General features: G+C 26.3%; 1 protein-coding gene across 2 annotated transcripts in view; it reads left to right on the top strand.

The window, feature by feature from the left end:
• LOC101238783 (doublecortin domain-containing protein 1) overlaps positions 1–17,967 on the top strand; it is a 76,030-nt gene that overhangs the window by 6,908 nt on the left and 51,155 nt on the right. For both annotated transcript variants that reach the window (XM_065790196.1, XM_065790195.1), the window contains exons 4-6: positions 3,287–3,420; positions 7,142–7,304; positions 15,578–15,780. Coding sequence is in view for 1 of the 2 variants with exons in the window: in XM_065790195.1 (XP_065646267.1) it covers positions 3,287–3,420; positions 7,142–7,304; positions 15,578–15,780 (500 nt within the window). In the remaining variant the exon portion in view is untranslated. The remainder of the gene's footprint in view (positions 1–3,286; positions 3,421–7,141; positions 7,305–15,577; positions 15,781–17,967) is intronic.

Below are 17,967 nucleotides of genomic sequence, written 5' to 3'. Positions count from 1 at the left end.
AAAAAACCTTTTTAAATTAATTGTAAAATATATTTTTTCAATTTTATTAACCAGTGGCGTAGCAAATGTGATAATGGTCAAAGTAATAAAAAAGTTGACTAACTACAATAAAAATTAAAAATACTACAACTTATATTTAAAAAGGCCTTTTTTTTTATGTACCTCTTTTTTGTTTTCTTTGGTGCCCCAAAAAACTTTTTTTTTGAGCTCGGGGCGAGGCCCTCCTTAGTTACTGGTATTACCTGAATTTATATTATAATTTTACAATAAAGCAACATTTAAAAATTAGTTTTCATTATTTGTGACATTAAGTTTGTGATACGTTATTAGTATTTATATAGCAGCCGAACTTATGAGATGGTATTGAAAGTTCGGTTAAAGTAGATGTTCTCATTTTAAACTAAATATTGAGTAATAGTTTGTTTTTTTTATTTTTTTTATTTTTACAATATCAATTATCAATATAATTTTCTATATGTTTCAGGAAAAAGAATTGAAAATTTTCTATTTATATGTAATAAATAAATGCTCAAAGCTTCAGTGACCAAGCTTAGGCAAATTTTAAGGTAAACATTTTTTCCAAAAAGTTGCACTAAACAAAAAAAATTATAATAATAACGTAGTCTTTTTTTAAAATAATTATTTTTAATCATTCCATTAGTAAGTTAAGTTTTAAAAAAAAAGCATTTAAACAATTCTTTGTAAAAATAAAAACGAAAAAATAAAGTAATTAAATCATTTCATTGCAAGAGGAAGATTTTAATTCAACTTATTTATAATTTAAAATAACTTAAAAAAATAATCTTTTAAAAGATTTTTAGAAAGACATTGAAAAATAGTTTAAATTTATCATTAAAAATACATGCCTACTAAATATATTTAAATATAACATTTAATTTACAATAAAAAATGCGTTTATTTTAAACAATCATTAAAATTAGTTTTTTATTTTATTTAATGCCTTCATTTAAAACTCTTTCTCTTTTCTACAAATACTATTATGGCCACTGCTCAAAGGAGCTTTCATCTTTAGTTCCATCAACCAAAACTTATTCTCGGTTTACTTGTCATTTATCTAAGTCTCATTGTTTTACTGTATGTCTCTGGATGCTCCAAAAAGTTTTATTTGTTTATTTTTTTTCCCGCACTCGAACCCTTTGGAACTCTCTCCCATCTTTGTGTTTTCCTGACTCATACAACCTTTAACTTTTTAAGTCTTCTGCCAACTATTTCCATGCTCTGTACTTCTATTCTTTTTTTCTAGTAACTCCCAACTTAATAGCGGTTGCTTGCAGCCTGGTTGGGAGTGAATCAGAATAAAAAATAAAAACTTTAGATCAACGATTAAAAGTTATTCATAACGTTTTTCACATAGCAATTTTTTTATTGTTTAAATTGTTAAAACGTTAAAACAAACGACAAACTTCACAAAATGGTCCAATAAAATTTTTAGAACTAACTGTCAGGAAATAAGGAACCATGGATGTCATTTTCCAGAAGATAGGAAAAAAAGATTCATTTAAGCACTTGTTAAAATAGTTAAGGGAGTTATGTAAAAAATTTATAATGTATAATATGCTATTTTTATTTAACAAACTTTATCATGTAGCATCTGATACAAAGCAGAAAGAAAAAAAAAAGTTTCTATTCTTTTATTATTGATAAAAAAAATTGACTTTTTAAAAATGTGTAGACCAGTTCTTATAGTTTCCAAGGGTCCCCAATGCATATATTAAAAACCGAAAAAGTTTGTATTGTTGAAATAACAAAACATATAACATATAACCAAGTTTTTTGGTTGCAAAAATGTAGAGTAGAACAAATGTTAAGAAATTGTTTAAAAAAATGTCTTATTCAATCGCTGAGCTAAATTTACCATTGCAGCTCCTTTTTAATTTTAACTATTAGCGATATTTAGCACCTTATAAGCAAGAATTACCAAGTAGAAGATCCCCACCACGTTTCTGGGAGTACCGTGCTCAACTTGTTTCTCCGCTCAGCGACCTTGTTCGTCAAGGTTCGTGTTTTGGAGTTATAGAGTTAAGAGAGAGTTGTAACCACAACTAAAGTAGCCTCCTCAACTGTAATGGTCTTCATGACCTTGGGAAGGTGAATTGAAGTTTAAAAAAAATATATCAGATAATTGTTTTTATTTCTCATCCACAAAGAAAAATTGTTCTTTATGATTGAACAACTTTTTTGCAGTAAAAACGTTCCTAAAACTCTCAGTTCTAAATCAATTTTGAAATTTTCATTTTGTTGAAGTTTAATTTGAGTTTAAAAAAAAAATTATAAAATAAAAGTTATGAAATAAAAAAATAATAATAATAAAAATCAAGAAATAAAAATAATCATGAAATTTAAAGAAAAAAACAACTAAGTTTTTAAAAATATTTATGAAGCAATTTCTTCCACTTCTTTGTAGAATATTTTAACTACAGAGTTATTTTTATATTTTGATACAATTAATGAAAAAACACTATTTCATTGGACTAGATTGTTTCCATCTTTACGGAGGTTACACATTGCTTTTTTAGAAAAAAATTAGCAATTAAATTTTTCCGTTGTGATAAATAGATTTGATGGTTATTTTCTTGATTTAATTTTTAATTTTTTTGCTTCAAAAAAATTTAAAATTATTAAAAAACCTCATTCTCAAAAGAATGAAAAGCAAGAAATAGTTTCAAAAAAGGTTATGTTATATGTTTTATTATTGTTACCTGTAAATTTTTTTATTATACTTTGTTGCAAAATACATACTTTTTATTTGGTAGATTTATTGATATTTTTAGTATATAGTTAAAAAAGCATTTAAATTCCATTATGCAACTGAATGCACATAATACGTAATTTCTTTTTTCAATATTTTTTTCTTATGCACAAATTCAAAAACTTTTTGATTGTTTTTTTTAAATTCTATATAACTGCTTAGAAAAAATTTTTTTAAATGTATTTATCTATTAAAGGCCAAGTCAAGGTACTTCAGTCAAAGAGGCTATTCTTTATTTTTTATTTTTATTTGTTGTTACAATACTCTCTCAACCTTTTAATTCTAAAACATGAACAAATAAGGTTGCTGTGCAAAAAAACAAGTTGAGTCTGGTACTACCAGGAACTCATTGAGGTTTGAACTCCAAACTTCTTGCTTATAAAGCAAGCACTCTACTCCTATAGCACTACTGTCTATTTTGTCTACCATCTTTAAAGCTTAAAACAAAATGGTTTGCCGATGTAATGTATCAGTTGATCATTTGTATCACATTATCTACAAAACTTTTTTTTTCAGCGTCGATGAACTCAAATGTGTCTTCATTGCTCAAAACACCTTTATATAAACGACCAAGGCCAACTCTGTGCGTCCAAGCTGCAGTTAATGGTTCTCAGAAGTTTTTTAGAGTCACTGCTCCCAATTTATCAAAAGTATTTTTTAGTATCATTTTTTATATTTGGATTTTATTTTAAACTATAATTTATACAATTTAATTATATAATATAATTTGTTATTATATTTAGTAACAAGTAAACCCCCAAAAAATTTAAAATTTTTTTTTAACAGCAACAACAAAACCACTTTCAAGAGTCCTATGAGTTTTTTATTTAATTTTTTTACCAAAACATCAAAAACGTTTTTTTACCAAAACATCAAGAAAGTTTTTTTACCAAAACATCAAGAACGTTTTTTTACCAAAACATCAAGAAAGTTTTTTTTATCAAAACATCAAGAAAGTTTTTTTTACCAAAACATCAAGAAAGTTTTTTTACCAAAACATCAAGAAATTTATTTTTTTACCAAAACATCAAGTTTATATGATAAATAAATAGTTAAAATATAATAGTAAATATTGTTTTGTTATATATTTGGTGCATGAAATCTATAAACTAGATTGTTCAATGAAAGCCGACAGAAAAAACAAATCCGACAAAAAAAAATTCTGTAAAGAAGGACATTAGATTTTAATGAAACAAGAATCAAATTTATGAAATAGGTTTTATATATATATATATATATATATATATATATATATATATATATATATATATATATATATATATATATTATAGGTTATAAATATATATTATGTAGCCACAATGCTGAGGTGCAGGCTTTTACTTTTAATCTTAAAGGTAAAAAATTATATAAATATAATTTTTGTTTGGGCCAGAATTTTATTAACAATTCCAGCAAATCTGGTTCCGGCTGGAATTCCTTATTTCCAATCCGGTACACCCATAATATTAAATACTTATAGTCAATTTCATTTTTAAAGTAGAAAATATATAAATATAAATAAAAATATATAAAGATATATATAGATATTCAAAAAATAACGATATTGCAATAGCATAAAACCTAAGGTTGTGAAAATTACATAGTTTTACTTTCTACATATATTATATATATTTGTGTGTGTGTTTGTGTGTGAGTATGCATATATTTACACACACACACACAATGCGTGTGTATATATATATGTATACACATGTGTAAATACATGCAGTTATATCTCCTTAATTTTGGTTTGTAGCACTTAATTGCTGTTTTATAAAGTTTTATAAAGTATTTTGTTTATTAAATATTTAAAATTTTAGTATGTCATAGTGGCCAAAAATGTTAGCTCACTGTGCTTCTGACAGCATCACAGGGGTTCAAATCCCTTTGCTTACATTAAGTTTTTTTTTTAGTTTTTTCTATTTTTTTCTAAAATACAAAATAAAACATTTTTTAAGTTTTAAAGATATTATATACATAACATTTATAAAGATATTAGATAATATAAGAAACAAAAAGGAGAGAATTTTGTAAAAAAACCTAAAAAAAACTTGTTTCACATATTTCATGATAAGAAAAAAGATTTTACATTCAAACATTTATTTTTGTCAAAATTAGTTGGGCGGCAAACCTAATAAGCTGAGGATGGTCTGAAAAAATTTAATAAAAAATTAATAAAGAAAAAAAAAAAAGTTTTTTTTTTTATAAAAGTTTACAATTTTACAATAAGAAGATATAAAGTATTGAACATTAATCGGTAACTCAAAACAATGATTTTATAGATTTTATTTTTCTACTCTTTACTAAAAATTATCGAAATAAAATAACCATATAATGAATGAGTATTGAAATGGGTGGTGTGGAATAGACTTACCATGACCCATATTTTACAGCCCAGAAAGTTAGTATTATATATTAGGGTGTCCTGAAAATCAACTTTTTAAAAAAAAATTAGGCTGTGAGGGTGATCCCATTTTTTTAGGGCCCATTGGTCCGAAAAATTTTTTTTTTTTTTTGATGGTTGATTTTAAATTTTGATTTTTAAGTTTATTTATTAAATTCATTTTTAAGTATAGTTAGGCATATTGAACCTTACAACTTCCCATAGAAAACAAACGGAGCTAAATTTGTATACTCTACTTTACTTGTCCATAATGGATATTCAGCTCTCTAAATCTGTAAAGATCCTTTTTCCCCCCACCACCTCCTCCTCCTACAGATTTTTCCTTTATTAATCTTCTCACATATATTAAGCTGTTCCCCCTCCTTCCCCCAAGCTCTTTGATAACTCAACCAAAAATTTTGAAAATTGATATCATTAATGATAAAAGAAAAAGCAGTGCTGGCTTTTATAACAATCGAAAATCTGAATGAGTTGGCTTCATTGCTTTGGAGGCAGATGGAAAGGAATCCTTAAAATAACTTAAAGAAACCAAAATGGAAAGATTGTACTTTATAAAATTCAAGTGTTTAAGCAGTTAATATTAAGCAGAGGTACTGTACTTTATAAAAAAATATTTTATACTTTACTATTTATGAAATATTAGTTTTTTTTTCCTTCTATTTTTTGTTATTTTTTTCTTATTTAATTTTTGCAAAAATAAGCAAATTATAATAAACACCTTTTGAAAACAGGTGAAAATAATGATGATGAAGAACAGGGAACAAGTCACTCTTCTGAATCTAAGTGGAATGGAGATCAAGATTACCAGCTTTAAGAAATTGGAATTAAAAAACCCAGGGAGAGATGTCTTAAAAACCATATAATTTAATAATGATGATCTGAGAGAATATTAGTTAAATTGTGGAAAAAGTGAGTGTGGAAAAAATAATTTATTGTATCCCTACCACAGGGTTTGATATTGGTGTCAGAATGCATTTAACTATGCTTAGTTCTGTTTCCAAAGCTAGCAGCGTAGATCTTAAAAATGTTCCACTGCCAAGAACATCACTCAATGAAAAACGATTCAAGTAGATTCATTTTAAAAGTAAGTTTGTAGATCAAATGTTATCTAAACATGTGAAAAAATTACCATTAGTGTATCATCACTAGATAGTGATACAAATTGATAACCACCTGTTAGGTGCAGTTCAAAGTTCGTCTTCAAAGGAAGAAAATGTTTAAAACTTATTGGATCATTAAGATTGTTAAGATTAGGTAATAGGCATATGGTCTCATACCCCAAATAGCACTTTGGTGAAAACAAAGTTCTTATTCCATGGATTTTGTATCAAAGGTATAAAAGATATGTTTATCCCTACATGGTTGCACTCACGGGCAATTTTATAATGGAAAAGTCTTGAACATTTTTTCTAAATTTTTAATGTTGGTATGTGTATACTAAAGGATTAGGAATACTGTGTGTGTATATGTGTGTGAGTGAGAGGGGGAGGTCTCCATACATAACAGATTTAGAGATGAGTGTCCTTTATGGTCAGGTAAAGTAGATTATATAACTTAAGCACTGTTCATTTTCTATAAGATGCTATTAGGTTCATTACAGCTAAAATACTCATAAATGAAAATATGTATCAAAAGCCAAAATATATAATATAAAATATATAATAAGTATACATAATAAAAAGTTATATAACATTATGACTTTTTTATGATGGTTAACTAATGTGTAGTATTCAAAAACGACATATTCTTCTTTTTTTAAAATTATTGTGCATCATTCAAAAAATAGCTCATTTGTTTTTGGCTAATTAATGTCTAAGTTATAATAGAAATTTTATTTATTTTTAAAACCATGAGAAACTGAAATTTAGTTGTCTGATTTACCATTGTTAAAATAGGAATATGGCACTGTTATTAATTAAATTTAATTTTTGCACTATTGTAATCTTTAATATCTCTTTTAATTTTAGTTATTTATGGAGTGCACTCGTAAACTATGTTTGCCATCTTCTGCTCGTAAACTTTTTTTATCAGATGGAACTCTTGTTGTTCATGAAAGTCAGTTAACAAAAGATTGCGAAGTTTTTGTTTCAACTGGAGAACCTTTTAAAGATTTGTATTTAAGTCTACAAGGTTTGTATTTATGTTTAGATAAACATATATATTATAAAACATATATTATATTTATAAACATATATAATATATATAGTATTTATATTAAACAGCAAGATGTTTTAATAAATAAAGAGAAAAGTAATTTTATAAAGGGGAACAATTAACAAGTAACAAAAGATAAGGTGTGATATTTATATTAATCTCAAGGATTATATCTATAAATTTTTAAATGCCAAAATTTTTACAGGCTTAAATAATGAAAATAATCCAGAATTAAATAACAAACATAACGAATTGCAAAAACTTTTTGTTATTTTCTAATTGCTCTTTCCCCCTTGCCTGCATTGCTTCTTGTTTTGTGGGTTAGGGTAAAAACAATAAAAAACCTGTGCAGATAGTGGGGTTATGTAGGTTTAAGTGCAAAAATGTTTTATAAAACATTTTGTTTTTACTATTACATGACATGTTTTACATAATATCTACCATAGTATTCTTTTTTATCAGCTTTAAATTAAAATCAAGTGATTAAAGAGATTCCAAAGTGCCGAGACAAGTTGTGTTTATTTTAAAGATAATGATAAAAAAAAAATGTTTGGGCAGAATTTTTTTAAGTAAAGCAAAATAATAAATGTATGCCAACAAAAACAAACTTTGTTGTTTTACTGAAAGCTCGCCATCTCCGCAGTAGTAATTCTCTCGGAGTCTTTAAAATATGTTCCGTAATCTACAGACTTTTTCTTAAAGCGCGTTTAATTCCAAAGAGTTTTAGTAAATGACGTCATTGTAGAATTTTTTTTTTTTAATAAATATTATTCGTTGTTGTTTTATTTGTTTTTTAAAATAGCGTTTATTATCAATCGTATGACTTTCCTATAAATTTTATAGGATGCTGAACATAAGATTATTTTTTTATAGACCGCGAGAACCAAATACACTCTTAAATAAGATAAATATATAAAAAAGTCGTTGATCACCTTATATATTCTGAATCTTTTTTTCTTTTTATGTAAGTAAATGAAACTTTTTTTTAGTTATTCTAAGCCGTTTATTGCTATTACGTTTTTGTTCTCCTATCAAAATGACATTTTAAAAATTTTTAAATTTTTAATTAATAAATAATTTTGGTAAACAACGTCATTTATTGGAGATAATAGCCTAATTCTTTGATTTACAGTTAGAAAATATTATTAAGTATGTCAATTTAGTGGAAATTGATAAATTTTGATGATTTGCATATAAACATTAAGGTAATTTTGTATTTTGCATTTGGATTTTGATAACTGAACAATTAAAATGTTGGCAACTCCATAACGTTTTGAACCTCTTTAAAAAATGACAAAAAAAACCTGCATGGGTAATAGAAACGAAATAGTTGAAAATCATATCAACTATGAAAATTTGAATTTTGATATTGCTAAAACGTCAAAGTTAAGCCGTTTAAGTGTTGGTGCCGAACAATGGTGTAAATATGGATATTGTAAAATTATGCCACTTGAAAAAGAATGTCTTTGTTGCGTTGAAATGAAGGAAATAAATATCGCCTCAGGTATTACAAATTAAGTAACATTCTTTGAAATATAAACTGATGTGCGCAGTATTAATAATAGTAATAATAACAAACATTATTAATAGTAGTTTAAAACATTAACTTTTTTGTGCAATGTAAAGTAAAGTTGGGTCATGGCACCCCCTACCGTGAAGAAGCACCTACCGTGGTTTTTGAAAAAATTAATAAATTTTTTATGTTTTTTTTTTAAATTTATCTTTTTAGTATTGTTTTATACAAAACTAACTTATTTCACAATAAACAATTAAAAAATATATATATTTTTAAAGATTTGAGATGTTTTTTTTACCCGCAAATGATTTTTTATTGCTTTCTTAAGAAAATCTTTAGCAGTAAAAAAAAGTTTGTCTAGTTTTTTTACGGCTTAAAACTTATATAATTTTTTTGATAAAAGTTTAAAATAGTTGTAAAAACATTGAATATTTTAAATTTTATTAAACAAAATTAGTATTTTTTGTATAACATTGTTTAATCTTTTACGTGGTAGGTGATTACGAAAATTATAATAGTTAGCACTTACCGTTTATAAAAATATTTTTTCTGACGTGTTTTATTTTGTGAAATTTTCTCTCTAAAAAACCATTTCAGTTCAACTCAATTACCAATTAAAGGTAATTTAACCCTAGGGAGTATTTATTTGATATGTTTTTTATACTTTATTTATTATGTAAAATGAATCCGATTACAAAGATGCAAGGTTCAAAAAAATATATATATATATTCGAGAAAAGCTTTTGTATTCAGAAGAACAACTGCATGTAACACTTAGAGCTTTAAATAAAGGTGAAAAAATTTTATGTGTCAGCAAAAAGTTTAATGTTCATGAAAGTACCTTACGCGACAAATTATCTGGTAAAAGCCAACCCAAACGGCAAAACTCTGGCTTTAAATCATATCTTGGAGAAGAAATAGAGAATGAATTGGTTGCTTTGTTAATGCAGTGCGCTAACATGGGTTTTGCGATAACAAAAAAGTTATTAAGATAGTACAAAAAATAGTTATAGGGCAAGGTATAAAAACACCATTTAAAGATGATATCCCAAGTAAAAACTGGTTTTATAAATTTATGCGTCGTCATAAGGAATTATCGCAAAAACGAGCAAAGCATATTAGTCGAGCTAGAGCTCTTATAACTGAAGCATCGATAAGAAAATGGTTTAATGAAGTGTATGAATTATTAGGCGATGATGCGCATTACCTTAATAATCCATCTCGTGTTTTTAATTTAGACGAAACTGGTTTTGAGTTAGCACCAAAAAGCTGTAAAAGAAATTGGCATTAGAGGAAGAAGTGTTTATGAAGACTGCAACAACAGCGATAAGGAAAACCTTACAACTCTATTTTGCTTAAATGCAAATGGTGAATTTGCACCATCATTAACATTATACAAGTATGCTCGAATGCCAAAAACTATTGCTGCTGCTGCACCACCAGGTTGGGGACTCGGTAAAAGTGACAGTGGCTGGATGACCACCGAATGCTTTTATGAGTACTTCACAAATGTGTTAGTACCATATATGAAATCTATTAATACACAATTACCTATATATATGTTCATGGATGGATATCGCTCGCATCTGTCTAAAGAGCTCAGCATGTATTGCTCTTCGGAAAGAATTCATTTGATTTTATTGTTTCCTAATGTTACACACATTTTACAACCATTAGATGTGTTAGACCAATGAAAAAAAAGTGGCAGAACATTTGTCGGCAATTTAAATTGGATAACGATTTTAATGAAATTCGCAAAGAAAATATACCAATGTTGTTGAATAATTTTGTTATGGGTCCAAATATGAAAAAAAAAATTATTAACGGAATTAGGTTGACAGGAATGTTCCCATTTAATACGAACAATGTTGATTATAAAAAAGTAATTCAATGTGTTAAATTGAATTCCACAATTGATAATAATCAAACAAATCTTCCAAGCCATAATAACGCGGGAAACATATTTGAAAACAACGTTGCACCTCAAGTATTTCTACAGTTTGAAAAAACTGGAAATAAAGAATGGGGAGGGAAAAGTGACTTCAGAGAATTATTTAATTTTTGGAAAAAAATTAAATTTAGCGATAGCTCCAAACAAACCATAAATTTAATAGAAGCCAACTATAATGTATTGAACAATAAAATCAATAAAGAATCGTATTTAGATATTAGCAGTATGCAAAATGAAATCGTATCTAGTAATGTTAGCGAATTTGGAAAAAACGTAATAATTGATGAATCCGGTAAAAGTAAATAAGCAGCAGATCCACCAGATTCAAATGAACAAATAATAAAAGATGTAAACCCATTACACGACTTTCTTTTATGGCCAAAACAACCAATCACGAAAAAAATACTGAAACAAGTTGAACGATTACCGAGCGTTGTAACTTCATCCAAATGGTTAGAGATTCAGATAACTAGAGAAAATGCAAAGGAAAAGAAGATATCAAAAAAATTGAACGTAAAAATAAAGCTGCTGAAAAAAAGAATTGAAAGAAAAAGAAAAACAAGAAAAATCTAAAAGAAAACAAGCTGTAACAAAAGAAAATAAAAATAAAAGACAAAAAAAAACAACATAAAAAAAAAAAAATTTAAAAAGAAAAAAAGTTTAAATTCAGAAAAAAGCTTTGGTGAATAATTTTATAACCAATGTCTTCTTTGTTTTGTAATCATATTAAATTTATGTATTTGTTTCTCAATTTAAATATATAAAAGTAAAATTAAAATATACGATTTTTTTCATACGCGGTAGGTGGAGAATCGATTACGGTAGGTGGTGCTTTATCGCGGTAGGTGAAGAATCGTATTAGATCTTACAAAAAATTAAAAATAACATTAAAAAAATAACTTTACTCAATTTCGAATTATATAATTTAGTTAATAATTGAGCATAAAATATTAATTCGAAAACCCTAAATAAAAATCTATTATGGTTTTGGAGTTAAGAAGTTTTGAAGTTAAAAGTTTTCTTAAAGTCGCGGTAGGTGGTGCCATGACCCTAACAAAAAGTTTTTTTTTTGCAATCTTTGACAGTTTAACTTTAAAAATAAAATAAAATGAGCAATACATGTTTTATAGAATAAATTTTATTAAATATATCTCGCTTGATTAATTAAGTATTTCGTGAATATATGTAACTCGATGAAAAGTTTAGCAAATTAGGGGTCGTCTATAATGTACATAGGCCTGAATTTTGACCCTTCTCCCCCGCCATTCCACATTTTGCTATAGTTTTTTTGGGTACTCTCCATCTCCCTAAAACTATCTACGCTCTTAACCTACCTACCCAATATTTTATGATATTTTTTTTACATTAGTGTCTCCGTACTTTTTTAATTGACCCCCTGCCCTCCATCTCTTAAACACTCTTTGCAGACCCCCTCTCCCCCACCCAAGGGTACAATCTTTAAGAACAATACCTAAATGCTGTTAATTAAACTTTTATAAGGTTAAAAAATACAAAATAATTTTTTTAACAGAACCTTTATACGGATAATAATAATTTAATTACAATAAATATAAAACAAAATTAATTTACAGCAATAAACAAGCTTAAAATGTCTGAAATATTTTATTATTATTTTTAATGCGAGCTTCGTAAAAATAACAAAAAAATAATAATTTGAAATAACTAAATTAATTCTTAAATAATCTATAATGAAAAAAAAATCTATAATTTGCTAACAAAAAATTTTTAAGATTTCTTATTGAAATTCTACAATGATGTCATTTACTAAAACTCTTTGAAATTTTTGAATTTTTGAACTCTTTGGAACGCGCTTGAATAAATATAAAGTCTGTAGATTGTGGCATATATTTTTAAGACTCCGAGAGAATTGCTACTGTGGAGACAGGGAACTTCCATTAAAACAACAAAGTTTGTTTTTGTTGGTATACATTTATTATTTTGTTTTACTTAAAAAAATTTTGCCCGAACATTTTTTTTTATCATTCTCTTTAAAGTAAACACAACTTGTCTTAGAACTTTGGGATCCCTTTAACTAATTGCTTTGTTTATGTCACTCAATCAATAATATTAATTTTCAGAAAAACCAGTGTTGTAAAATCAGTGTAGTTGTATAACATTTAATTCCAGCTTTCTAGATCTTGATTCTAGTTCATTCAGTATGTTTAAAAGTTTATTTAATAAATATATGTTTTTTTGATAAAGTTAATAAATTTTGTGTAGTATTATTCAAATTCATAATTTTAAATTTAAATGTGAAATTAAAAACTTTTAGATTTAAGATTAAAACTGTTTAGAACAGAATTCAAATAAATTATTTTGTTTCTATTTCACTATTTTAATGTATTGCTATAAAATGTTTCTAGATTTAAAATGTTACTACTGATGTATCTAGATTTAAAACTAATTTTTAAAGCTTGTTTTATATTTTAAGTGATATTAAAAAAAAAATTTTTTTCATTTATTTACTGACTGTCTTAATCCTGTTTTAAGCATAAAATAGAACTTTAACGAGCTTGCAATCAAAATGATATCAAATAACTCAATCAGGAATGCCATGAGGCCCAAAAAGACTTCTGCTTTAAATCACTATTTTTTCCTGGTCTCTGGTATCCAGGAGCTCTAAAAATGTGGTAAAAAGGTAAAAGGTAAAAAGGTGGCAAAAAGGTAAAAAAGAAAAACAAAATCCAGTAAAATGTTAGTTATATAGTAATCATAAGAAAAGGAAGAAAACATAAATTTTTAAGGTTCTACTTTTTCTGCAGTTGGTTGTTGATATAAGATCTCAGAAAACATAGGTTGTTAAGCGAATTATCTCCCATCTTTGACCAAATTCTGGTGCAGATTAAGCCAGCTACCGAAAAAGCTCTCTCTGATTATACACTGGTTGGTTGAATACTTAGCAAATAATTATATATTAAAGTTAAGTATTTTCCCCTTATGCCACTTGCCTCAAAAAATGCAGTAAAAAAAATTGACATCTAATGACTTAGAACCTTATGTCTTTTGCTCGAAGTTCTGTTCTCTGGAGTCCTTGTGCCTTTTACATAAGGACTCCAAGTTTAAAATTGATTTTTTCTCTATCCTATAAATTTTTTTCTAAAAGTAGTACATAAACCTTTTAACATTTTTAGAGATCCTAAATACCAAAAAGTCAAAATCATTTTGTGACTTTCAAATCCGGAATCCTTTTGAAGACTCCCCATTTTTGAACTCAATATAGGTCAAACATTTACATAAGTGTTTTAAACTTTTTTTGTTGTAATTTATTTCAGCCATGATAAAATGATAAATAAGACAACTCTGCTATTTCAAGGTAGTTTAAAATTAATTCTATTAAAGTAATCAAGTATAGATTTCACCAAACTAGTATTTTAAGCTGATGGAATCAATTTTACTAAAAGTAATAGAAGAAAGCTGTTTTAGGATGGAAATAAAATAATTGAGTATAATGTATGGTTACTTTGACTTATATATTGATTTTTGGAAAACAATTTTCCTTAGTTTGAAACCAGCTACTTTAATGATATACATAAATCATTCATAAATCATAAATCTTTCTTTGATTTTTTTCCACAGCAGATCTTGGTTAAGAGAATGAAAAGCAAAAAACAATTTTAAACACTCATAAAATGTTTACTGATAAAATACACTTATGTAAAATTGGAAACAAATTTGTGTCTGTTAATTATTTATGTTATATTAATTAAGAAAACCTCGACTTATAAATTAAAAATGCTTATGCTAAAGTTATTAACATTCTGTTGTACAATTCATTGACCATTAATATTATAAATACAAGTTTATATCGCTAAGGCATTAGTTCCACTTATTAAGTTCTCAAGTTATCAAAGTCTTAATATATAAGACTGTTAACCTCATAGGAAATTAGATTACCATAAAATGTTAACTTCATAAAACTTACAACAGAAATTAATAAAGTTTAAGTAGGTACTTAAAAATGCAAATGATAAAAGAAATATATTTTAACATTTAGAGTCCAAATTTTTTGTCATTTTTAATGTGTTTTAAATAACATATACTTAGTCATAAGTAAACTTTTGGCAAGCTTTCAAAAAAAAAAAAGATAGAACATGTTAGCAACTAATTTTTGCATAACATTATAGTTCAATTACTTGATAACTTTTTAATATTTAAAAGTTACAACTGTTCAAAGTTTTCAACCCTCAAAACGAGGGGGCTTTAAATTTAAATTAGGCATAGTTTCTAAACAAAATATTATTTTTCAATAAATTTTAGAATCTTGAAGATGTTTCCACCTATTTAGGATATTAGAATTTATATTTTGAAAAACCAATTTTCCCAAACCAATTTTCAATTACAAACTCAAATCATGATATTGTTTGTTGCTATCCAGTTCATACATTTCAAGGTTGTTTACAAATAGTTACTTATATTAAGTAAACAGTTACTAAGTGACACACTCAATGATAATAATAAGAACATTTACAGTTATAAATTTTATCATCTCATCAACTTCCAGGAAAAATGATAAAAATTTGCAAAAAATTTATTTTTTAGTTACTTTTTAAAATTTAATGTTTTTACTTTCAAGTACTTTTAATTAATATTATCCATCTTTTCATTTTCTTTTTCAAATTATCGTTTATTTTTAAAATTATCTATTTATTTTTTTATTATAAAATTTTTGTTATGAAAAAAGTCTGCCATTTAAAAAGTCTTATAATTAATTTGAAGCTTAAAAATATTTTTCACTCACAAAAAATCTTTTACTTTTTTTAGAACGGGAAAAGCTTAGAAAGGCATCTTTTTGGACAGTTAATGGCATCTTTCTTCCTAATTCTTCAATTAATAATAAAACAAAACACACATCACTATCAGCACGGATGAAAGATATTGCCGACTTCCAAAAACGAAGAGTTTTAGTTTTTAAAAATGGATTAAGTTCAAATGGTGCTGAAATAGTTGCAAATACTATGGATGATGTAAGTGTTTTGAATAACTTATAATAAAAATAATAAAATATTTTGTTTTGAAATAGTTTTAAAATGTTCAATATTGATTTTTTTTTTGTCATTTTTATTTATTTATTATTTATTTATTTATTTTATTTTTTTATTTTTAAACTTAAATCTTTTGTTCTTTTTTTTTCTCTCCTTTTTTTTTTTTGTTTTTTTTTTGTTTGTTTGTTTGTTCTCTTTGTCTCAGTCTTTATCTCAGGGTTAATCATCAGGGTTAATCATGGTTAATTACTTGACTTGTTATTCTTCTTTCCAACAACTACTAATATTGAGAAATTGAGAAATTGAGAAATATTAAATTTGTTATTCTTTAATATATTTGTATTAGTGATGTGCCATCAGCAAAAGCCGATTAAGGCTTATTATAGAGTTTAATGTATGTATATAAAGGTAATATCTTAATATTAGGTATGTAACTTGCATATATAAGGTGTGCCTATGCACCTGTTTAGTTTGGCTTAATAGTCAATACCGATGCATCGGCCAATGCGGATTAATCAACCGATGCCATCGGCCAATTAATCGGCCAATGGTTTAGCCGATTAATCGATTGCTGGTTACCAATAGCATAGGTTAGTAGGTTGAATCACTTCTGATGAATAGGAACATGTAAAATATGTAGTTTAAATCCTTAATATTATTATAATACCCTTAAATAAATACATTAAACCTATTATTAGCCACAATCGGCATTAGCCGATGGCACATCACTAATTTGTATTACGTATCAGCACTGTTAGCTTCATCATCATCATCATCATCATCCTCATCATCCTCATTATCATCCTCATCATCATCATCATTATCATCATCGTTATCATCATCATCATCATTATTATTTTAGTGTCTTTAATTATGCTTTTGCGCTGGCGAGACTTACTCATAATACCATTTCTATATACTTTATATATATACTATCTTGGGCAACTATTTTTCTTTGCTGCAGCTTTTCCATTTCATCTATAATATTATTTCTTATATTATTTAATAATATTATACGTAATATGATCTGTACTACTCTCTAAGTTTACCTACTTTTTCTTTTTTCTCCAAAAACTGCTCAATCATCTACATTTTTTTTGGCATGGGATGTAAGAAAATAAAAAAACATGTTTTTGTATAAAACATAACTTGTAGAGTGGTAGATAATAAACTTCTCAGAATTGCATCTATTATTTCTGGCATTTCAAAGAGGCTCAGCAACAATAAATAGTTTATCCTGTCTGAAAAACATCATAGCCACTTTTGCATTTATTAGAGGTACGACACAATTTCTAGGCTTAACTAAAGCTTTTTTGTGTTATCTGTAATGTACACTCTCTGAGTTCTTTTACTACTTCTATTTTTACCTCCTGAAACAACTCTCTACATACTGCTACCCAATCATTTGTATCTTTATGCTCTACATGCTTAATTTTCCAAAACCACCTTAATTTTCCCTAATGAACCACGCTATTCTCGCTACCTTTGTCTCGCTCGCTATTCTCTATGTCTATAGTTTTTGTTGTCTTTTCTTTCCTTCTTTTATTTTTTAGAGTTTTATACCACACAATGATATTCAACACATCTTCACTGTTCTTTCAAGACACATGAATAAAATCAAGTTTCATCACCTATGTAGCCAAAAACACAGTAACTTGAAAAATCATTTTAACATTTTAAGTTTTGCAAAATTAGTTTAATGCATGAGTTACTGTGTTATGGCTCAATAATTCTTCAAAAAAGTAGAACATATTTTATACCCCAGATTATAAGTATATTATATATCCCAGAAAAATAAAAATAATATAAAAAAAACACTCAAAAATAATTTTTTAAGTTCATACCTTACTCTTTATTTTAATGCCTCTTTTGACAGTTCACAGTTAACTTCTCTGTATTCAACAAAAATTTATATATTCATAACCAATATTCTTTTGAGAATTGATTGCTTACAAACTGTTCATATAGTAAATAAATATCTTGATAATTTGTTCCACATTTTACATGGCTCCACATTGTCTTTTTTTGACTTCACAATGCATAAATGTATTTGAAATTTTATTTATATTTATCATATTATCTTACTAGCCTATTTTTTCTTTTTATATTGCTCGTACTTATATTTTTTATCATTTTACTTTATATTTTGTTATCTACTTATTTTATTGT

Source organism: Hydra vulgaris, chromosome 02 (genome assembly GCF_038396675.1).
Source record: "Hydra vulgaris chromosome 02, alternate assembly HydraT2T_AEP".
Lineage (NCBI taxonomy): Eukaryota > Metazoa > Cnidaria > Hydrozoa > Anthoathecata > Hydridae > Hydra > Hydra vulgaris.
The sequence above is the reverse complement of the archived record's forward strand: the minus strand, read 5'-3'. Positions and strand labels throughout refer to the sequence as shown.